General features: G+C 40.7%; 1 protein-coding gene across 11 annotated transcripts in view; it reads right to left on the reverse strand.

Annotated features, from left to right (window-relative positions):
• FRYL (FRY like transcription coactivator) overlaps window positions 1-24,430 on the reverse strand; it is a 187,793-nt gene that overhangs the window by 63,152 nt on the left and 100,211 nt on the right. For all 11 annotated transcript variants that reach the window (XM_039368293.1, XM_039368291.1, XM_039368288.1 and 8 more), the window contains 12 exons: window positions 22,082-22,350; window positions 21,205-21,400; window positions 17,415-17,539; window positions 15,547-15,604; window positions 13,204-13,295; window positions 10,374-10,546; window positions 8,739-8,899; window positions 7,212-7,322; window positions 5,747-5,901; window positions 3,814-3,913; window positions 2,366-2,534; window positions 138-397 (listed from right to left, as the gene is read on the reverse strand). In XM_039368293.1, the coding sequence (XP_039224227.1) occupies window positions 138-397; window positions 2,366-2,534; window positions 3,814-3,913; window positions 5,747-5,901; window positions 7,212-7,322; window positions 8,739-8,899; window positions 10,374-10,546; window positions 13,204-13,295; window positions 15,547-15,604; window positions 17,415-17,539; window positions 21,205-21,400; window positions 22,082-22,350 (1,869 nt within the window). The remainder of the gene's footprint in view (window positions 1-137; window positions 398-2,365; window positions 2,535-3,813; window positions 3,914-5,746; window positions 5,902-7,211; window positions 7,323-8,738; window positions 8,900-10,373; window positions 10,547-13,203; window positions 13,296-15,546; window positions 15,605-17,414; window positions 17,540-21,204; window positions 21,401-22,081; window positions 22,351-24,430) is intronic.

The following is a 24,430-nucleotide window of genomic DNA, read 5'->3' on the forward strand; positions in this document are numbered from 1 at the left end:
AATATACTGGCTTTTCTTTTCTTTCTGTTCTCAAAAAATACAGTTTACGGGCATTAGCGTTCCGCTAGTGACCAACTGAGGAAACAACAAAACTCTCAAAACGATCCATCAATTGCCCTCTGCTTCATTCAACTTACCTTTGCTGTCATATACATTAGGTTGTTTAAAACTAAAGCTGTTGCCTGGGGTGACCCCCAACCTTCGCCTCTCAACCAGCGCCTGCTGTTCACCATCAATTCTCTGTCTTTTAGGAGATCCTCTTCATCTTCATCTTGCCGTCGAATCGTGGGTAAAGGTTTCACATCCATTAATTCAATATTGTTCATCCATGGCAGCAAATAGTGGAGCATCACCTGTCTTCCAGAAGGATGTGCGGTTTGAATTCTCTGGCTTACCTCTGTGTTTAAATAATTTAAAGGTAAGAAAACACACACATATACATATATGTTTTTACAAAACTAATTTGTTGGCAGCCATTTCAGCTTTTGGTCTTCCTGAAATAACTATTGCTTCCATGTGAAAAGAAGGCCAGGTTGAGGAAAGAAAGTAGGATTTCCATTACAGGGTAAAAAGGCTAGAAGGAGGTAGAGCAGTGGTGGTGAACCTATGGCACGGGTGCCAGAGGCGGCACTCAGAGCCCTCTCTGTGGGCACACGCACCGTTGCCCCAGTCCTAGGCCTTCAGCTGGGTTTTATAAAACCTTTTCGCTTTAGGCCTCCGCCGCCATGTGCAAAAAAAAAAAAAAAAAAGGTTCAATCAATCAGTCAATTTCAACTTCTCGCGGGGAAAAAAAAGATCTTGCAAAGTTGGAATTGATTGATTGAACTTTTTAGTCCCAGCCAGTCTGCCGTTACCACCATAGCCATACCCACCCAATGGGCCACACCCACCCAATTGGCCACACTCAGCCAATGGGCCACACCCAGCCAATGGGCCACACCCAACCGGCACCTGACGATGCATAAGTGGGTTTTGGGTTGCAGTTTGGGCACTCGGTCTCTAAAAGGTTCGCCATCACTGAGGTAGAAGGATGGACATTCATACAAATTTTGATATTCCAAATTTTGTGGCTGACAGAATGAGTTAAATGGGAGACTAGTATAGCTATTTCAAGCTCTTTCGCTCTCAACAGCTAGTCTTACCCTTCTGGGATTCGAACCTGCATGTTAGGCAGCTGTATTAGCCTTTAGGCCACAGGCTCCTCCTCACTTTTGTCCGTAGAGGCCAGGGAGGATATACAACTATGTGTTGGGTGGAACAACCGGCTGCCTGCAAAAGATGCTCCTAGACTGGAGTGAAACGCAGAACAGATTGCTTCACATTTGGTAGACTGGGTGTTCCACCCAACACATAAGTTAAATTCTGATATCCATATCTTTTGGATTGGAAAGTCAGTCTACAGCAGTGGTTCTCAACCTTTTTAATGCCGCGACCCCCCAACCGGTCGTAAGTCGAGGACTACTCAACCGGTCGTAAGTCGAGGACTACTCAACTGGTGCAGCACCGTTTGCAGAATGGGACTTTTGGCGGGCTCAGAAGGGCAGAGACAGCCTGGACAATTCCTATTGGCTTTTGAAAGCCAATAGAATTAGACTCTATTCAAGAGAGTCTATTCTATTGGCTTTCAAAAGCCAATAGAATAAAAGGGAGTAGCACAGCTAAGGAAAAGGGGGGGAAAAATGGCGGACTGCGTTGTTTGGCGACCCCCGTGAAATGGTCATTCGACCCCAAATGGGGTCCCGACCCACAGGTTGAGAACCACTGGTCTACAGCTTGATACCACCCCCCAGCACCACCAATGTCTACTGAAAATGGTCCCAGAGAAAAGAGAACGACTGTAACACTGTGCCTCTCACAGGGTACCATAGTTAATGGGAGTCAAAAGCCACTAAGAGATCAAGAAGAACCAGAATGGATGCACAAAAATGATCAGTGTTGTCTCAGTGCTATAAGCACGTTAGAATCCATACTGAAAGGCCTCCAGATAACCATGCACAGAGAGGAATAACCATATATTAATTGCTTTAGAACAAGGCAATATTATTAAATTGAAATGCTTTGTTCTTGGCTTGACAAGTGTAGCTTCACATTAAAATAAAAAGGCAAACTACAGTTAATTGCTGATTGGCGGGCTAAGACAGGAACGATAAGGTGATACATATCTGTACAGTGCTTATTCGTAAGATGGGTTATGATGATTAGAGAACATAATAATTAGAGATTATGGACCAACACCAGACTTCTTAATGGTAAGAGTAATAGATAGCACGTAGGCCAGTGTGAAGAGGGGGAAAAATTAGTTTTGATAGTTCAATAATTCTGAACAATAGGCATTAAGAAATATACTTTTTAAGGAAACCTATACCTGAAAATATTGCAAGGGTTAATTCTGGATATGTTCTTGCTAATTCTTCTGAGAGCTGATAATAGGACGCAGAATATAAATGTGGCAAGGGTGAAGGCTGACTCAATATTCCATCAGTTCTCTGAACCTCCAGTTTATGAGCGTAGCGAAACATCTTGGGCTCTAGGATCTAGAAAACATAAATGTATTCAATATATTCAAATTACTCAATAGTATCAAATTACGGAATCACACACAGAGAGAGAAAGAACGTTAACTATGCATTCTTTCTTACTTTTTTTTTTTTACTGTTGCTAAAAACATGATGCAGCTTCTAGGTCAGTGATGGCGAACCTTTATCGCAAAGTGCCAGGGCCGCATCAGCACTGTGGTGCCCTCAGGGGGGGCAGGGAGGCGCCTCTGAGTGCCGCCTCTGGCACGCCAAAAATGGGGGCGCAAAAATGGGCCACCATACTGCAAGGCACAAAAACGGCCGTAGCTGTGCGCCGCAGGGTGCAAATACAAGGCGCTGCACCCACGCAAGAATGGGGCAGGGCTAGTGAGTATCACACAGGCACTAGCTCCGCCCCATTTGCAGTGCGTGTGTGCTCGCGGCCCCATGCGCACATGCACTCATGTAAAATGCTTTTCCCTCCCTTTTCTTCCACCAATCGACAATGGTTGGTGATCTCTACTTGAGCTTGCTGGTTGGCTGCTTTGCCTCCTTTGTGCTGGGTGGGGCTCCTGCTCCGAGCAACGGCTTGATGGACCTGCTGCTGGCGGTGGTGGTGCGCGTGCCAACAGAGAGGGCTCCGAGTGCCGCCTCTGGCCCGTGGGCCATAGGTTCGCCACCACTGTTCTAGGTCTAACACAGCCTAAGTTTAGGATAGGGCAGTGTTTCTCAACCTTAGCAACATTAAAATGAATGGACTTCAACTTCCAGAATCTTCTAATTAACCAGTTGGGATTGAGAAACACTAAGAAAGACACTTTCCCTATGTGACCACCCTGATGATTGCAAGGGACTTGGCGGCGAACGAGAGGGAACCGTTGAGACCTTTTTTTTTTTCCTTTTGATTTAGGATGAGCTCCAGGGAAGAATTTTTTTAAAAAAATATGTTTTTTCTTGCCAGATACATCTGTTTTGTCTCTTGATTATCTCCTTCCCCACCAAGAAGAAAATGTTTATTTCTGTGAGTATTCAATTTTTAAGTTTCTGAAAGGCTGCCCATTATATTTTACTCCTTACACACAGCCCAAATAAAATACCCTAAAGGCTACGGAGAAAAAAAACAAAACTATTCCCACTGGGCCAATCGGTGGAAACTTTTCTGAAATTAATTGCAGGGATCTACAGTAGCAACATGTTAAATATTGATTTTTATCCCAAAGCTTTTAAAACGGTATTAAAATTTAAAAGCTTCAAACAAAAGTATTTTAGGTACCGATTAAAAACATTTCATACTAACTTGCAAGAGCTGCATAGCAACTTCATAGATAGCTCTGGAAGAATCAGCTGCTTTAAATAATATAAGATTGAGAAGAGTAACCGTATCACACTGGTAATCCCTATGAAGAAAAGAAAGTATTATTAACTAAGTGGCTTAAAATAGAATAAACTAAATACTTTAAAAATATACAATGTGAACCTGTATATCGTATAATAGGGTTCCCCAACCTATGGGCTGCGGGCCAGTAGTGGGCTGTGGCTTGCTGGCCACCGGGCTGCGGGACAGACTGGCCAGTGCGCACACCCCCGCCCACTCGTGCTAGCGCTGTGGCCTCAGAGCACGAAAACGGGATGCCGCCACGCTTCGGGGTGAGAAAACGGGCCATTGCTGCACTGCGGGATGTGAAAATAGGCCACCACCGCACCAAGGGGCGCAAAAACGGGGTGATGCGCCATGCAAGAATGGGGCAGAGCTAGTGAGTACATATGGGGGCTAGCCCCGCCCTGTTTGCATCGCGTGCGTGCTCGTGGGCACATGTGCACGTAAAATGCTTCCCCCTCCCTTTTCCTCCGGTCCGCCAACTGAGAAAGTTTGGTGACCTCTGCCGTATAAAGCTACTTAGAAAGTTCCTCTATTTCTAATCTGATTAGCTCTGTTCAAATGATGCATTTCATTTAGTAAATTACTAAACCAATCTAGGGCTACAAATACTAGCTCATGAATCAATGGTAGCAAAAAGATTCCGAAAATTCTCTTTGCTTCAATGTAGGGGTTACCTGGATTTTTGCATCACAGATATAATAGTCATACGCAAAGCATTATTTCCTTACCAGTGATTTTTGACACTATTCAATCACATTAATTAGGTTCAAGCTAGAATATGGGGGAATGCACAACACTCCCCCAGTTTTTTTCCAGGATATCTCATGAATCCTTGTATCAGGAGACTAACAGGGCTACTCTTCCCCACTGATTAGACTGGAAGTGGGGAACTATGGCCCCTTTTATGAGTTGTGGACTTCAACTCCCAGAATTCCTGAGCCAGCATGGCTGGCCCTGGAATTCTGAGAGTTAAAAGTCCACGGATCATGCCTGGATTAGACAGTGGGCAGCAGACACAATAGCACACAACAAGAATTTAGCACAAAGGAGGTTTATTCTGTGGCTGTCAAGATTCTGCCAATGAATTGTGCAACTCACAGCAGAATTTTGAACTGTTCCTCAGAGGAGTGATTAGACAGAGCTTTAGAATTACCCTTCTTTTGTATTCTTACAATATCCACACAAAAGAACGGAGTAAGTTAATTTAATCCTTACCTCTCCCACAGCAGATCAGATGGTGCTGGTTTATGTCACGCTTATCCCGATAGTAACCCAATTACGCATATAGATTGGTGGGGAGAATCAGAAGTTACCCACATTTTGAATTGCTGTTCTCCTCACCTTTAGCTGTGCTTTTTAAAATTGATTATCTGTAAAACGTAGAGAGCTACTGTTCCCCCACCACATACAATTGCAATTTCAATTGATTCTATTATAGCTAGTCTTTGACTTATGAGCACAATCGGGACTGGAGATCTGATTAAGCACCTACATGTACAGACCCATTTTTCTGACATTTTTTTTTGGGTGGCGATTGTTAAGGCTGAGGCTGTTAAGTGAATCAAGTGTAAGCAAATGGCATTGTCATTAAGTGAACTCGTTCTCCTGAATAATGTGTCCATGGGATGCTTCAACTGGTTGTAAATGCAAGCCGGATTGCCAAGTGCCTGAACTGCAATCACGTGATCATGGGAGGGGGGGGGGAGAGAAAATGTGTGCTGTGACATTTTACAATGGCCAAAAGTGCTTTATGGGCTAAAAAAAAGAGAACCTTTTCTGAGGCAGTCGTAACTCCGAGCAGTAGCAAAATGAGCAGTTGTTAAGTCATTCTAAATTCTTTCTCTAATACCTGTTTTGGAATACGCTGGCTATGGCTTTAAAACATCCGGCTGCTACACGCTTAGAGCCTGTATAACAACGGTCTACAGCCCAATACATGAGGTTACTCTGGTCAGGGTTGAGCTCCAACAGCAACATAACTGCTTCACAGCCAAGCTGATGCACCTGAAGAAATACAATATAAAATTCAAGTTCTACCCTGTTGCTATGGATGTACATTCTTTGTTTCTAGTATCTAAATATACATAAAGAGAAAGGGCTTAATCTATATCAGTGGTTCTCAACCTGTGGGTCGGGACCCCATTTGGGGTCGAACGACCATTTCACGGGGATCGCCAAACAACGCAGTCCGCCATTTTTTCCCCCTTTTCCTTAGCTGTGCTACTCCTTTTTATTCTATTGGCTTTTGAAAGCCAATAGAATAGACTCTCTTGAATAGAGAGTCTATTGGCTTTCAAAAGCCCAATAGGAATTGTCCAGGCTGTCTCTGCCCTGCTGAGCCCGCCAAAAGTCCCATTCTGCAAACGGTGCTGCACCAGTTGAGTAGTCCTCGACTTACGACCGGTTGAGTAGTCCTTGACTTACGACCGGTTGGGGGGTCGCGGCATTAGAAAGGTTGAGAACCACTGATCTATATAATTCCCTCAATTAAGCTGTTGTTAAATAGGGGAAGGAATCTATGGGTCACATGAATTTGCAGCCTCTAGAGCAGGGGTCCTCAACCTTGGCAACTTTAAGACTTGTGAAGACTTCAATTCCCAGAATTCCTCAGCCAGCTTTGCTGGCTGAGGAATTCTGGGAGTTGAAGTCCACAAGTCTTAAAGTCGCCAAGGTTGAGGACCCCTGCTCTAGAGTTTCCCAAGAAGCCAGAAGCAAAATTTTGAACTTTTTTTTTTAATGGGAAGGGAGATTGAACATTTTAAGAGACCCAAATATTCCAAAATCAGCCATTTTTTTTTCCTTTTCTGGAAACTGAGAAGCAAAATAGATTATAATCCCAAATTCCCTCAGTCTTCCAAATTTGAGAAAAGAGGGTTGCTAAAAGGAATATAATACGGCAATATTATTATTTGAATTATATTGTTTGTGCAGTTATTGCTTTTAACCTTGTAAGCCGTCCAGTCGCCTTGGGGCGAGATGGAAAAAAATTAATAAATAAATATCGAAATGTGGGTTTTATCCTGTCTGAACATCAGGTCACCAATGTGACAGCAGCTTGTAGGCCAAAAAAGCTGATCTACCCTTGAAATAGGCTAAATAATTTATGTCTTTCCTGAACTCAATAATTATATTTTTTTTAAAAAAAAATCCAAACCAAAGAGACAGATCTCTCATTCTATTAGGATTAGATGTCCTGATTTTAATTTATTTTTTAGTGTATAGAGAGCTATCTTTCTCTCAGTTTCTCGACATTTAACCTCCTGATTATCTAACTTCAAACAGAGATTTTAAGTTATCAGTATTTTACACAATACCTTCTTATCCTGAGAATCCAAAATATTATCTAGCCATTTGTATAGATAGCCATCCGGTGAAAGTCCTACATTATCCGCAACTGGACCGCAACAAAGCACTGCAGACATTGCCTTAAAAAAATGGATGAAAATATCAGACAAACTGGACTGTTTTTCTATTTAAATCTTTTTTAAAAGTCTATATATGTGTTTTCTGAGGTTTTTGCGGGTGTTTGTATGTAGGTCTTTGGTTATTCGGGTTTTCTCCCATGTCAAATTGGAAGTGTCTTGGCGACGTTTCGACGAAGTCTCATTCGTCATCTTCAGGCTGGTGTTTTCAGCTTTGTGCTTCTAGGAGCACAAAGCCGAAAACACCAGCCTGAAGATGACGAATAGACTTCGTCGAAACGTCGCCAAGACACTTCCAATTTGACACAGGAGAAAACCCGAATAACCAAAGACCTACATATATATCATATTTATAAAAAAACATAGTTGTACGAGGGTAATTTGGATCCGTTTGTTATCAATGACACACACTCGCAGATACAGAACTTTTATTATGCACATTAGAAAACTGCAACGTTACATTACTTTTTGACATAATCACCATTCAAACTGAGGCACTTGTCATAACATCGTACAAGATTTTAAATTCCTTAGTAGTAATCGCTCGGCGCCAAATCTGAGCTATAAGGGGGGGGGATCAAAACCATCCCAACGGAACTGCTTTAATAGTTCTTGGGTGCGTCTATCAGTGTGCGGGCGAGCATTATCGTGAACCAACACCACACCGGAAATGGTGCTGTAGAAAATCCCGCCAAATGTGAAGATGTCAAAGCGGTACTGCTAATAAAGTTCATGGAGCATGGTTCAACCATCAGTTCAGAAGTCTACTGTGAAATGTCCCCAAAACTCAAGACGAGCCATCCATAACAAGTGTCGTGGCAAGCTGACTTCCAGTGTGGTGTTGGTTCACGATAATGCTCGCCTGCACACCGCTAGACGCATCCAAGAACTTTTGAAGCAGTTCTGTTGGGATGGTTTTGATCACACACACACACACACACACACACACACACACACACACACAGCCCAGTTTCAGCGCCAAGCAACTACTAAGGAATTTGAAACTTGCGATGATGTCAAAAAGTAACATAATGTTGTAGTTTTCTAATGTGCGTAATAAAAGTTCTGTGTCTGCGAGTGTCTGTCATTGATAACCAAACAGAGGTTTATTTCCGAATTGCCCTCGTACATTATATTTATATATCATATTTATACAAAAATATATTTGTAAGTTATTTATTATTTCATTCCCCAAGAACGAAGAAAACTGAACATTCTTTTGCATTGCATGCATTTATACTATTTATCAAGGATCATAATTATCTGCAGCAGTAAAGGATTCTAGTTTTGTGCAATTACTGTCCAATTATTTGGCAACCATCACAGAATGGTTACGATCATTGCAGACAACTTGTATAATCATAGGTAAGGATATAACAAAATTCTACAAGAAAGGCTAAGCATGTGATAGCTTATTACCTTTAATGCACAGTACTGATGCCTATTTATCTGCATGTTTCTATCACTGTATCTGTCCAAAGGAGTAAACATGATGCTGAAAGGTCCCGCCCAGTGACTAAACAACATAAACAGACTGTGACGGAGGCTCTGTTGTGGAAAAACGCTCCTTCTCTGATGCACTGCACAACAGTGGAAAAATAACAGAGGAAACATTTTGTAACAATGAAACGAAGTTAAAATACCAAAAGAGACAATATTCCGACTTATTGTTTAAAAATGAACACAACAAATGTTGAGATTTTCTTCGGAAAAGTTCATGCAAGTGCAATAAAAGTCGTATCCCCCTCCCTTCCCATGTAATATTACTTTGATCTGTAATCAGATCAACCTTTGTGACCCTCGTAGATGAAAGGGAACTGTTGGTGCAAGATATTAAAACTGAGCATCCAGATCAACAGGTCAAGTATGCAAGATCTATTAGCACAACTGAGAAGAGGACTCCATCCCCTAAAAAAAAACTGGTTGGGGGGGGGGGAATCCCTCCACCAAGCATGGGATCTGTCTATTTCAGACTGGAGACGCTGCTTGTGGAATATCTCACTGATACACAGATTTGTTTATATAAATTATAGAACACATGGAATGACAACTTATTAGCTGTTCAGTCTATAAAATGTTAAACAGGATTTGGATGTGCACATGCGTGTATGTGCACGTGTGTGTGGACAGGTCCCTGCAGTTTTCTTGGCAAGAAATTTTTCAGAATTGGTTTGTTGTTGCCTCCATCATCATCTTCATCATCATCAAGTTGGATGGGACTTTGGAGGTCATCTAGTCCAGGCCCCTGCTCAGACAGGAAACCCTATACCATTTCGGACAAATGGCTGTCCAGTCTCTTCTTAAAAACTTCCAGTGTTGGAGCATTCAACACTTTTGGAGGCAGGTTGTTCCACTGGTTAATTGTTCTAACTGTCAGGAAGTTTTTCCTTAGTTCTAAGTTGCTTCTCTCCTTGATCAGTTTCCATCCGTTGCTTCTTGTTCTGCCTTCAGGTCTTTGGAGAATAGCTTCACTCCCTCTTCTTTGGGGCAGCCCCTGAGATATTGGAACACAGCTATCATGTCCTCCCTGGTCCTTCTCTTCATTAAACTAGACATACTCAATTCCAGCAACTGTTCCTTATATGTTTTAGCCTCCAGTCCCCCTAATCATCTTTGTTGCTCTTCTCTGTACTCTTTCTAGAGTCTCAACATCTTTTTTACATCGTGGTGACCAAAACTGGATGCAGCATTCCAAGTGTGGCCTTACCAAGGCATCGTAAAGTGGTATTAACACTTCACGTGATCTTGATTCTATCCCTGTTAATGCAGCCCAGCACTGTATTGGCCTTTTTGGCAGCTGCAGCACACGGCTGGCTCCTATTTAAGTGATTGTCCACTAGGACTCCAAGATCCCTCTCACAGTTACTACTATTGAGCCAGGTATCCCCTTCTTAGGGAAGAGAGAGATGACTGGAATTAAGAGGTTTTAATTCAGACCCGTAATTCATCAGCAGTTTTCAAGTTACAAGAAATAACACATTCCCACATGAGATATGTTGAACTCGAAATACCAACCAAAAAATTGGGGGGGGGAGGGAGAAATGTTGCAAATACCTGGAACGTTCTGAATAATATTTGCCACTAAGGCACTAAAATGGCAACGGATATCTTTCAGTGTGTCAGAGTCCTTTTCATTTTCTGCTTCCAGCAATTGTCTGGTAAGATCCACGTATTCCAGTAAAGTGTTGTTTAGGGAATGTGTTTCATTATCGAGGCCGCCACTTGCACTATAAAGAAAAGCACAAGCATTTGAATGTAGACTTGTAAAAAAAAAAATCACCAAATTACTACAAACTATAGGCAGATTTGAGAAGAAAAATGTTAACATTGTCAAATATATGAAAATGGTAGAATCCTGAATACAGTAGAGTAGCAGTAATTTCATAATAAAACTGTGCACATTTTTTTCAGTTTCATTTTCAAGTTTCAATGGCCCATTTTCACCTATAAATAGCTGTTTTTGTAGAAGTGTTTGCTATTGTTCCAACTATATGCCAAAAGTATTTCTGGCTAACAACATCTCCAAGCAGGTCTGTTTCAAGTCTGAGCCACTTCCAGTACAACTGAAACTATCTGTCTGAATTTGAACATTTTGGACATGCTTATCCTATAGTTAAAACTGGATACTGTATCCTGCCCTTAGTACTATGAAAATATGTCCAAACATGCTTTAATATATGGACCTCTTTGGTGAAGACCGCCAACTACCTCATAGTTCCCTTCGGCCGGTTAGATCCCACAGGCTGGGCCTCCTTCAGGTCCCATCGGCCAAGCAGTGCCATTTGGCGGGGCCGCGGAGGAGGGCTTTCTCTGTGATGGCGCCCACATTTTGGAACCAGCTCCCCCCTGGAGATTAGGACTGCCCCCACCCTGTTGGTTTTCCGTAAGCTGCTTAAGACCTGGCTTTTCCGGCAGGCCTGGGGTTTATAAAATCTGACCCCTGGATGACTGTTATTGTACTGTTTGTTTTGTCATGTTTTTATGGTGTTTTCATTGTTAGCTGCCCAGAGTCCTACGGGAGCGGGGCGGTTTATAAATTTTAAAAATAAAATAAAATAAATAAAAGATAATTGTATTATAATTCTTTTTGCCTGCGGGGGAAGAAATGTCCAAAATCCACAACTACATTCTGCCTTTGTTAAACTCAACCAAAATAAAACACAAAATAATTATTAACCAATAAATTAACAATTATTGTCCCTAACATGTTAAGAATTTTCTAAATAGGAGAAATATTTTGGGTGTTCATTTATCTCCCTCTCTTTTTAATACTACTCGTGAGAAAAGGGCCCCATTACTCAAAATGCCAACAGATTTGACATAAGATCTAACTGCTGGAGAACAGAGAGGAATTGAACTCACTGGATGAAATATTTCCTTAGATGGCCTTCCTGGATGGAAATTAGGGATGTGTATGGAAGCCAAGTTGCTTCTCGGGCTTATTTATAGTAGTTGCTTTTGGGGGTTTATTTACAGCGGGAAGCTCCATCTTCACTTCTTATAAAATAAAGTGCAATAAAGATGTTGGGCATTGCACAAAGGGGCAATGGACCATCACCAATAAGAGCTGATGAGCATCACATCCACAAGCAGCTCCTGAAATATAAATGCCTATGGGAGGCGGGCAATTGCTGTAGGAACTTACAGCAGCAATAGGTAGAGAGGAATTTTGATGAAAGACACATTAGTGTAAACAGGCTCTACATGTCTCTGTAATGTTTCTGATATGAGCCACTGTAGCAATGCTAACTGAATTAATCCATTTTTCTCAACCTTGAGGACTTTTAAGATCAGTGGACTTCAATTCACAGAATTAGCTATACTTCTTCAAGTGGCCACAGTTAAGAAACACTGAATCAGAGGAACTACTTCATAATTAGTGCTCTATAATGCTGATATAATTCTAATATAGAGGATGTGCGAGTGGATAAAAGTCATTGTAATTAATTGGACTAACATCAGGGAAATCACCCTTAGCTTGTTGGGTGACACAGGGCCAGTCAGTTTGTCTCAGTCTTACCTATATCATTGGGGAGATTTGTAGGGAAAAAACAAAGGAGGAGGAATATTTTGCATATTGCCTTAAGTACATGAAAGAAAGGTGAGATATAATAATGTCCTATGATCCTCTTCAGCATATCAGCACAGTATTTAAGGTAGTTTTCCGCAGACCACTCTTAAGATAATATAGAGTAGTGGCCAAAATTGTGGAAACTTTTTGGGAAAGGTATACAGTAGAAATGCCACCTTTGGTTAAGTTTCCACCAATTTTTCGTCTAATTTTTTTATAACTGTAGCTTTATTCACTTAATAATACTATTTTACATCGCTTTCTGGACGACCAGTCAACTCTTTGCACCATGACTTTAATTTTATTACGTTTTACAAGCTCACTAAATGAAAGAACACAAAAAACCCCAACCAACTTGATAGCGATCACATAACACACTGACAAATGTCTTCTCAGCTTCAATACATGAGATCAATCACTGAATCCTACTGTGATCTGATTGGCTCATTGCCAAAACAAGATGACACCTGATTGGCTCTCTAAACACTCACGCTCATTGGCTACAATCGGATGAAGGAAAGCTACCTGAGATCAACCTAAGCAAGTTGTGGTACCTTTTTCTGGTTATTTGGCTATCACTTTTCATAGAATACAGTACAGATAATTGAACAAACTTTGTTGCATTACATTCTTGATTAAATTATCTTTCCATTGATATATAATTTTATGGTACTACTCCCCCCCCAAAAAAGTGGTGTTATTAGCCATCAAAGCTCAAAAGTACACTTTTCCCAAAAGGTTTCCACAATTTTGGCCACTACTGTACTTACCTGTTTTTGCTGATGTATAGCTGAATAAAAATTGATTGTTTACCTGTGACTAATGACACCAGCATCTGCCAACAGTTCAAATATTCGTACAAGTTGCACACGTAATATATCTCGCCGCCTGCGTCGTTTCATATTCTGTTGAAGAAGTTAAAAGAGAACAGCATGGTAAAACTATATTGATATTTGACATCATAACACGCCAGTTTGGACCTTTAACTTCCATCTGTTTGCACAGATAAACAATATGATGCTTTGTTTTGGAAAATGGATAATTATTGCACGAATCTGGTATTTTTGCCAAAATGGGAATTTCAAAAGCTAAATCATAAACGTGTTATTTCCTGCCAGAACAATATTAAGGGTCTTTGGTGCTTTCTGAGCTTGGTTGCTTTCTTGCACTCGTTTCATTACCCAAACTAGGTAACATCATAGTTAGTGATGATGTTACCTGGTTGAGTAATGAAATGTCTGCAAGAAAACAATCATGCTCGGAAAGCACCAAGGATCGCTCTTCATCTCTCAGCTACAAATATTCTCCTTTACCAGTAGAACAATATTAGACTTGCATATATTTATACGTGATTGCAGACTATTATTACTTTAATGCAGTGGTTCTCAACCTTTTTAATGCCGCGACCCCCAACCGGTCGTAAGTCGAGAACTACTCAACTGGTGCAGCACCGTTTGCAGAATGGGACTTTTGGCGGGCTCAGCAGGGCAGAGACAGCCTGGACAATTCCTATTGGCTTTTGAAAGCCAATAGAATTAGACTCTATTCAAAAGAGTCTATTCTATTGGCTTTCAAAAGCCAATAGAATAAAAGGGAGTAGCTCAGCTAAGGAAAAGGGGGAAAAAATGGCGGACTGCGTTGTTTGGTGATCCCCGTGAAATGGTCGTTCGACCCCAAATGGGGTCCCGACCCACAGGTTGAGAACCACTGCTTTAATGTACGTAACCTCTACCAAGATAAAGGCCTTATTTTAAACACATTAGCAAAATGGACAGTAAAGGAAATATAAATCCTATGCAATTTAACTGGAGGCAGAAAAAGACTTCTTTTAGGGCAGGGGTCCTCAACCTTGGCAACTTTAAGACTTGTGGACTTCAACCTCCAGAATTCCTCAGCCACTTTTGCTGGCTGAGGAATTCTGGGAGTTGAAATCCACGTCTTAAAATTGCCAAGGTTGAGGACCCCCGTTTTAGGGCAATGCATTGAATCTTACCATATAAACAAGTACTGTGCAATTCTTTTATTGGACAACATAAATGTGTGAAAATTCAACCACGTATACATCAACATTAATTCTCACAACAGATCAAAATATGTTGGGTTTATGTGTGGCTCATAAAGAGTAAAAAAAAAGAAAAAGCTCTACTGGAAACTTCCAAATCACAAAATGTGCAAACTCCACATCATGTAATTCTGAGAATAGTTAAGGCAGAAAATTGAAACAAAAATGTGGGAATCAACATTGGGCAACCCCACCAGCCTTCTGCGATAAACTAAAACCTACTAAATCACAGCTGAGTCTGGGTCAATAAAATTGAGGCCTCCTTTATCTTTTTCTTGGACACTCCAGTCCTATAGGCTGTCACTGACTTTGACATAAAGCTGCTCTCCTGTTGTTTCCAAGGGCATATCCATGCTATTTCCTTGGCAATTATGCTAACATTGATTTGCTAGGGCTGTCTTCCTGGAGGTTTTTTTTTTTTCAGCTTCCAAACCTAGGCTTGGTATTCCTGCAGGTCTTCCACCAAAGTACCCAGTAGCCCTCGACTTACGACCACAACTGAATCCAAAATTTCCGTTGTTAGGTGAGATGTTTGTTACGTGGGTTTTGCCCCATTTTACGACCTCCCTTGCCACAGTTGTTAAGTGAATCACTGCAGCTGTTAAGTTAGTAACCTGGTGGTATGTGAGTCTGGCTTCCCCATTGACTTGGCTTGTCAAAAAATTGCAACAGGTGATCACGTGATCCTGGGACGCTGCCACTGTCGTAAGTATGAACCAGCGGCCAACACATCTGAATTTCGATCACATGATCAATGAGGAGGCTTCAATGGTCATTAATGTGAGAAATGGTCATAACTCACTTTTTCCCGTGCCGTTGTGACTTTGAACGGTCGCAAAATGGACTGTTGTAAGTCAAAGACTACCTGTGCTGATTAGGCACAATCCTGCTTAGCTTGCAATCCCCAAAGAAAGTCACCCAGCTCCTGATGCTTGCTAAATGTCCTGTTTCCTAACCAGGGACTTTACAAATACCTAAAAGGCCACTGTGTAAAATCTTCATGTGCCACAAATGTTACGGCTTTTTATTTAATAATTAAATTAGAAATGCAGAAATTACTGGATACTCAAAACAGTTTTTAAAGTCGTGATTACCTCTGGCCTTCTTTCAAGTGCTTCTTTAATTATAGGATGCAACTCTTCTATTAATTCCCTGTGTAATAATTAAAAATCAGTTTGGCAATAGTTTAATAACTGTATTTCTAAATATTACACGCATAAATAATTGTATCTCTAAATATTACACGCATATTTAGATATCAACCTCATACATTACACAAACACACACATTCACGAACGATAACTATAGAAATGTAAAATGTTAAGTACAGTTGTGGAATTTACTAATAATATATAACAGGCATTATAATCCCTGCCAATAAACAATTGAACATATTCAATGTTCCACCAAAGTGTATGTTTCTCATAAGAAGTACATAGCAGAAGAATATTTAAATAATAACTTTAAATACTAAGATTCCAGCGTTTCGGTAGAATGGGTGCGGCCATCCCCTGGTAAAGTGGTGGGATTTTGTGATGCACATTGCTTACCTTTAGTTTTCCAGACCCTTAAGACCCACTTCCTCAATTATTTGTTTATTTATTTATTTATTTATGAAACTTATATACCGCTTTAAGTGCAAGCACTAAGCGGTATACACCAGTAAGCTGTGTGTGTGTGTGTGTGTGTGTGTGTGTGTGTGTGTGTATATATATATATATATATATATATATATATATATATATATATATATATATATTTTACATTGCCCCCCAAAAATCTGGGTCCTCATTTTACCTCCCCCGGAAGGATGGAAGGCTGAGTCAACCTTGAGCCAGTGAGATTTGAACCGCTGATCTGCTGAACACAGTCAGCTAAAGTGGCCTGCAGTACTGCACTCTAACTGCTGTGCCACTTCAATACCCCTCAAGATACATCCTTGCTCCATCTAGTTTGGCGTGCAGTCCTTGATATATCACACAAAGCCTGGAGCAACCCATTAAGGCAGTGGTTCTCAACCTTTGTGTGACGGCGACCCGTCACACGGCCGCGCCGCCCCATGCGCGGCGCACATGTGCGGCGCCGCCCCCTGAGGAAAAATGGCGGATCGCATTGTTTAGCGACCCCTGTAAAATGGTCGTTCGACCCCAAATGGGGTCGCGACCCATAGGTTGAGAACCGCTGCATTAAGGGGTAGAAATTGGACACACTTCCTTTATGAAGGAAACTAGATGCTTCCTACTCTAGATTTGGGGCCACAAGCAGAGTTTGTCCCCTAGAGCAGAGATTCCCAATCTTTTGGGCACCAGGAATCGGTTCCGTGGCGAGAGGTTTTTCCGCAGACCGGAGTGTGGTTTTGTGTGCTGCCTACATCCTGCGGATAGGGCTTTGCTTGTTTGTTGCTGGCTGCAGCCCAATAGCGATCCACGCACCGGGGTTTGGGGACCCCCGCCCTAGAGGACAAATGTTTGACTTCCTTCTTCTCAGTTTTCCCAGCGCTATGCCTAGTAATATTCACTAGAAGGAAGGTTAAGATTACCATACAGGAATTCCAGAAAGAAAAAAAAAACCCGTTTTCTCCATTTTTATGATGAAAGGGATTGGAAACGTATCTCTCTTATAAAAGTGGGTAACTAAAAATATGCTGGCCGTTTTTTATAATTGCCAATATTTCTTATCAATGTGAGAAGAAACTCCCACAATGTGTAATTCTTGAACAAGAAATATCATATGACTTAACGGGGTCAAAAGGAGATAGGTTGTGTTGCCAAGCGATTTGGCTCAGCTACTAGAAAGTTCTTTCGATTATGGAGTTTTTCCCACTCACTTTATTATTTTGTTTATTTGCATATTATTTGGCACTAGGAAAAACAACATTAGTTTTACAGAAAGATGGGAATGTTGTGCTTTATTCGCTTCCGGGTCAGCAGCAAGAACAGATACTTTTAAAGCATTTATTTACCTAAAAGCTCCTGGGCTAGTTCTGCCAAGGCCCAGCACAAGGGATTCTGTAATTTCCATGCTTTCAGAGCGCATCATCGGAACAATGTGCTTAAACAAGGATGAAGGGGATGGTACACCAATTATCTGGAAACAAAAAAAGGGCATCGAAGTTCACTTAGTATCATAATCAGACTGGAGTCAGGTTAAACAGTAATAATGCTCAAGAAATTAAGGACAGGGAGGAAGAATTATAAAGCATCCTTGCACGTATGAAGATTCTGTGGTCTACAAGATTTCACAAATTATCTGAATGTTATGAACATGTCTGGTATTTCCAATGTTGGCTTTATTTCACTCGTAACATCTTGCTGAATGTTTTTCCTTTTACCATATTAATCAAGCCCAGTGAAGAAATGGTTTTCTTTCCAAAAGCTATATATTTATAGATAGAAGCCAAAAATTACATACTGACTTTGTTGATGCATATTTTATGAATAGGTGCATGGAATCATGGTGCCATAAAACATTTCAATGAACAGTTCTTCCCAAATCTTCAGCTTCAATTATTTTTCTTAAACAGCTTTTAAGGGGATTCTGAAATAGATTTAATCTATTTATTTATTGTTTTGCAGCCAGCTATACTCCTTTTCATAACATTTTACATTAAGGAGATAACATTTATACTGTACGTATTTTACTGATTCTAATTGCCTCACGTTTTTAACCACGTTTTATTGTGGAAAATAATATCCTATGAATTTGGTTTTCATTTTCATTCAGTTAAAAAAATATTTCAGAAAATGGCTTTTAGTTTATGTCTGTCTGTCTCTCTCTCTCTCTCGACCACAAATCAAATCAAAATCTGATTTTCTAAATTTACAGACAAACCATGGTTAAAAAATGTAAAACTTTGAAGAAACATAGAAAAAATCCCCTTCTTGGAAGAGAAAATAAGTGACAATTGAAATAGAGACAATACTTATTTTAAAGCACCATTTACAATTATACAGTTATTTTATCACATTATAAAATAGATGTTATACCACTTGCTTTGCTCATGAAAGTCCCTTTGAAGTATAAAACCATTCCTTCCATAAGTTTGTATATATTGATTGAAATAAGCTTCTTCATTCTTTCATATACTTGATATACGTAAACATTTGATGGAAGTCAAAAGTGCTGACAGGCAGCACCACAGATTGAGCAAATGAGACTTATTAACTTGGCAAAACATTTTGACTTCTGCTCCCCACCTCCTTTTAACTTTTTTTTCCCACGTGGCTGTGGCAAAATGATCATAACTTTTCCGATCAAATCTTGATTGCTGTCCTTTTTACCTTACACTTCTGTGAATTGTTTAGATTTAGAGCCTTGGATAGCTAAAACAAACCACATAAACCAAGTAATTGCAAAGAAACCATGTCGCGCTTGGGTTGACCTGCGTTTGTAATCGGAAAACTAGGAACAAACTATAATTTCCGTTCCGATGTACCGATATTTACCGATTCTGTTCATGTTATCATGCTGGGCCAGAAATGAAACTTTAATGATTATCAAGCATGCATACTTAACCTTGATGCCATCAAATTAATGCATCCAGCAGTCAGGCAGGGAAGGTGGGTTATGGACTCAGTCAGTTGAAGAATTTTGACTGGTGAAGTTCAGAAAGAGAGCCTTCTCTGCCATTGCCCCTGTCCTCTGGAACATTCTCCCACCAGAGGTGAAGTGGACCCCAACTCTCCTGACCTGTTTGGAAGATGTGAAGACCTGGCTCTGCTAACTCACATGGGACTTCCAGGATGGCATGCAATCCTGGGGGGGGGGGTTAGTTCTTTGAAAAAGTCCCTTTGTATTTTAACTTTTTAACTTATTCTATCTTCATGTTTTACTTGGCTCTGATATTACTGAGATATTTTTATATGGTTTATGGTTCCACCCACGCCATCAACTCTTCTAGACACCCGACTCCCCACAGTACTATCTTACACCAAAAGATGTAGTAGCAGTAGTAGTAGGGCTGTATTGCTATTATCCTTCTCATCTTTCTTGTCTTCTCATTTTTCCTACTATCTTCTCCTAGGGCAGGGGTAGGCAACCTTGGCTCTTTTATGACTCGTGGACTTCAACTCCCAGAATTCCTGAGCCAGCCACGCTGAGGGGACAGGGAGAGGTTTCCATGCTGAGCCATGCTGGCTCAGGAATTCTGGGAGTTGAAGTCCACGAATCATAAAGCGGCCTAGGCCTAGGCCAGAGGTAAGCAACCTTGGCTCTTTTATGACTCGAGGACTTCAACTCCCAGAATTCCTGAGCCAGCCATGCTGAGGGGAAAGGGAGAGGTTTCCAAGCTGAGCCATGCTGGCTCAGGAATTCTGGGAGCTGAAGTCCACAAGTCATAAAAGAGCCAAGGTTGCCTACCCCTGGCCTAGGGGTATCTTAGGATTTACCACGTGTTGTTTGTATCTGACTTATCACCTTGTTCTTTTACTCTACACTGAGAGCTTATGCACCAGAGACAAATATCTTGTGTGTCCAATCACACTTGGCCAATAAAGAATATTATATTCTATTTTATGTGCTTTTAGCTAGAAACTATCCAGAGTCTCTCTAAGTGAGATGGACAGTACCTAAATTGGATAAATAAAACAAATAAAATTATTGGATTCAGCTTTGATTATTTCCTCTGCAGACCAGCTTATTTGAGAGCTTGTGTATCCAAACAGTAACACAATCATTTCTAATACAATTTGGAGCTTCACTAACAAAACTGACAGCTTAACTGACAGTCAAATGGAATTAGCTTGAAACCAAAGCCTTAGGGATTCTTTTATTTTATAAAATAAAATGAAGTATGACAAAATGAGATTTCAGATAAGAAAAAAATTCAAGCATCATTTTACAGGAAAACTACATATAATAAATCATTTCTATGAAGAAAAATAACGGCCTTTAAAACATTGCAGCTCTATCTAAGCCAGTGGTTCTCAACCTTTCTAATGCTGCGACCCCATAATACAGTTCCCCATGATGTGGTGACCCCCAACCACTTATACATCACCGGGTGCCAGGGGCGTGGTCAAAGGGGGGGAAAATGGCGGACAGCCTTGTTTGGCGACCCCGTGAAATGGTCCTTTGACCCCAAATGGGGTCCCGACCCACAGGTTGAGAACCACTGATCTAAGCTTTCCCACGCTGACAAATACATGTTTTGATTTTCAAAAGCTACGGGAACAACACTGGATTTCTGAATTTTATTTCCAATAAATGAACAAGAAATTTAAGAAGACCGGACAGTCACTTGTCTGAAATAGTATAGGTTCTTCTGCTTGAGCAGGGGGCTGGACTAGAAGACCTCCAAGGTCTACTCTATTCTATTCTATTCTATTCTATTCTATTCTATTCTATTCTATTCTATTCTATTCTATTTTCTATCCATATTCTATTCTATCCATATTCTATTCTATCCTATTCTGTTCTATTCTATTCTACTCTACTCTATTCTATTCTCCATTCCGTATTCTATTCTATTCTATTCTATTCTCCATTCCGTATTTTATTCTACTCTACTCTACTCTACTCTACTCTACTCTACTCTATTCTATTCTCCATTCCGTATTCTATTCTATTCTATTCTATTCTATTCTATTCTATTCTATTCTATTCTATTCTATTCTGTTCTGTTCTGTTCTGTTCTGCTCTGCTCTGCTCTACTCTACTCTACTCACTGTATACACCTCATCTAGGAGAAAAGAAATCCAAACTGCTTAAGAAGAACAGAAATATAAACTGCTTAATGCACCGGATGAACATACTTTTGAATCAATGCCATAGCCACTATCTGGAGTAGACGCCAGCGTCTCAGGCGGGGAACACCTGACGGAACCTGTGGATGCAGAAGATGGTGTAGACATTGCGGCACTACAACAAAGAATCAGATAGTTTCTCCAGAGCCCAATGTAGGAATCACTGCTGATGGCAGTATTTACTTTCTTGGCATTGACAGGGCTGCTGTTAAGAGAAAGAGAAAAAAAAGAATGGAAAGTTTGAGGGAGAAGATTTTATAATGCATTGAGTATTTAAGGGTAAATGAGACTCAATGTTTAAGCAAGATATCACAACTGAGGTTTATGTGTATACTACTATAATTACTCTGGCCTAGGAGAAGATTTTAAATTAAATCTTTGTATTTCTAAAATATGGTTTCTATTGCAAGGGAACAACAGGGATGGCTTAGCGCGGTTTCTCTGAATCCTGTAAAAATTCCAACATAGGTAGTCTGTGCTAGTGCCCATTTGCATTTATGGTGGTGATGGAAAATATCTTTACAGCCAATTATCATATTTATGACCTTGGCAAGTCTGTAAAGCAAATGAAAACTAAAGCATAGTTGCTGTTTCATTTACTGACCGCTTTGCAGTTGCTGGTCCCAATTTTGGTTGCTAAATGAGATTATCTGTATTATATTCAGTTACAAATTTAGTAATTTAAGTTCAGCTATATATATATATAAACAATATTAAAATATAAATTGATAGCATTGCAAAAATAATTTTGCTTTAGCATCCCACTTTGTTTTTTTTTTTAAAGTCAATCCTACATATTTCACTGAATTAAAATATTAGCTATTTTTTTCAGCCTGTTTTCCTCCATATACATGAAAGTACTTCATTGTATTAAAGGGTGACTTACTTTATGTCAACCTGGGGAGACAACAGTTGGAGCCGGGTATAAGCAAACATCCAAGCGTAGCTCACTGCGGTGGGACAGTGCTTTGGCAGATTTTCCTGTTTCATCAAACTGGAAAGGCTAATAATCCAGGGGTCCTGGCCCTGAGACACATGTGCAAATATCCATATATGTGATGGACTGACGACATCAAATTGGTGGCTGATAGGAGAAGAGCTCCAGTCAATTAATGTTTGTAAATCTATTGAACTGGGACAGTACAATAACATAGTCTGTGTATGGAAACAAAAATAAATGCATTTAGCTCACCCAAAATGCTTTAAAATTGGTATCTGAAGCTACGGGCATACATAAACTAAGGCTATCCCCACTGCAAAACGAACATGGCTTATTTGGCAAAACAAGCACAAAGTACGGGCATACATAAACTAAGGCTATCCCCACTGCAAAACGAACATGGCTTATTTGGCAAAACAAGCACAAAGTACTATATTTGGAGAAAAAAAATGAAAATAAATATTCTTTTAGGTAAATTCAGTCAGATCACAGTTTACAGAGCAACGCACGAACTTTTCTTTTACTACTCCCTTCTCCGATACAAATGCTCCCTCTTGTTGGGATTTACTAATTCTAATCAGTAATCATATTCAACATTAGCAGAGATGACATAGGAACACAGGGATTTTCAAAGAAAAGAAGAAAAGGCTAGAAAACCTTTCACAATCTTACACAATTAAGATACTGATATCATTACATCTCTGAGGGTGAGGACACAAATAAGTGTACAAAATAAGGATTATTTCTCTTAGAAGTGGGGGGAAAGACAGTAATCTTGTAGCTGTTTCAAAACAATTGTGCTTAACGTACAGGCACTACAGAACCCGTTATCAATGCAGGTGAATGAATGTAAGTGAATTAGCTTTTCAAAAATAGCCCCACACTAAAATGGCATATACATCATTATGGATGGGGGAGGGGCTGCTCCTTGCTGGAGCGGCTGAGGGGATAAGAAGCCCTCATTCCTGTGCAGTCAGTCCCTTTCGCCTTAGCTCTGAGGTAACTCTTTTCCATTTCAATCGTTTTTATGTTTATCGTTGCATCATTTGTAGACTTCCCAAGTCATGGTGAGATGGGTTGCATATAAATGTAAAAAATAAAAATAAATAGAATCAAGAGATACGTAGCTATTGTTAGATCAGGCTAGTTCAGAAAGTTCTGTCATGATATACCGAATACCGTTTTATTAAAATGTTATCTGCTTTCTACGCCAACACAAATACCAGGGAACGCCCCTAAATTGTTAACCCGATCTTTCAAAATTAATTAAATCCCAAGTGCAAGAACCTGGCTTTCTACAGTAATACTTTGTTTAGATTTGATTTAACTTGCCCGTTCCCCTGAGCCATTCACGAGCTTAAATTTAAAAGTGTGACTGAAGCTTAAATTGCAATTTTCAAAGTATCTTCAGATTTCAGTTTAGAATGATAACAGCATACTTGAGGCATCTCATTCCAGAGCTTGGATGATCTCTGTCTACTATAGCATAAAGGTTCAAGTGGGCCGTGAGGGGATTGCAAACTGGGCCACAGAAACAGCCAGAAATCGCGTACGCGCAGTCTCACTTGTGCGAGCAGGGGGCAAGCGCGTACGCATGCACTCCATGTACGTGACTGGCAGGCCTGCATGCATGCCGCTCACGCAAAAGGAGCTGCATGTGTGCACGCTTGCCAGCCACTCGTGCACAACCATCCCTTCTTCCCTCTGTAGTCCGCAAAGCCAGAAATATTGGGAAACTCTAGTCTACAGAATACTGTCCCCCTCCCCTATTGGTAATGGCATTCTTCCTTGAATTGAGCAGCAATAGCTATTATATAGACCAGGGGTCTGCAACCTTAAACACTCAAAGAGCCACTTGGACCCATTTCCCAGAGAAAAGAAAACACTGGGAGCTGCAAAACTTGTGTGCGCGCGCACAAGGGGTGAGGACCTTGATTGAAGAATTTAATTAAAAAGAAATAGAGGCTGCTATTCATGAGTTCTTTCTCTCTCTCCATCTTTCTCTCTCTCCCCCCCCCCCTCTCTGATCTTCTGCTCACCTGGCCAGCTGGCTTCAGGCTTTCTCCAACAAGCTGACACACATTATTGGGCTGGCTCTCTCCTGCCCTTCCTGCTTCCTGCAGAGATGCAGCAAAGGGAGGAGCCCCACCTAATAAGCTTGTCAGCTCGTCAGAACAGCGTGAGGCCACTCTCTTTTACACACACACACACACACACACAGAGAGAGAGAGAGAGAGAGAGAGAGAGAGAGAGAGAGAGAGAGAGGAGGGGGGGTGAGAGAAGGGAAGCGCAAGT

This window comes from Crotalus tigris, unplaced genomic scaffold (assembly GCF_016545835.1).
Source record: "Crotalus tigris isolate CLP2741 ecotype Arizona unplaced genomic scaffold, ASM1654583v1 scf7180000020728.642097, whole genome shotgun sequence".
NCBI lineage: Eukaryota > Metazoa > Chordata > Lepidosauria > Squamata > Viperidae > Crotalus > Crotalus tigris.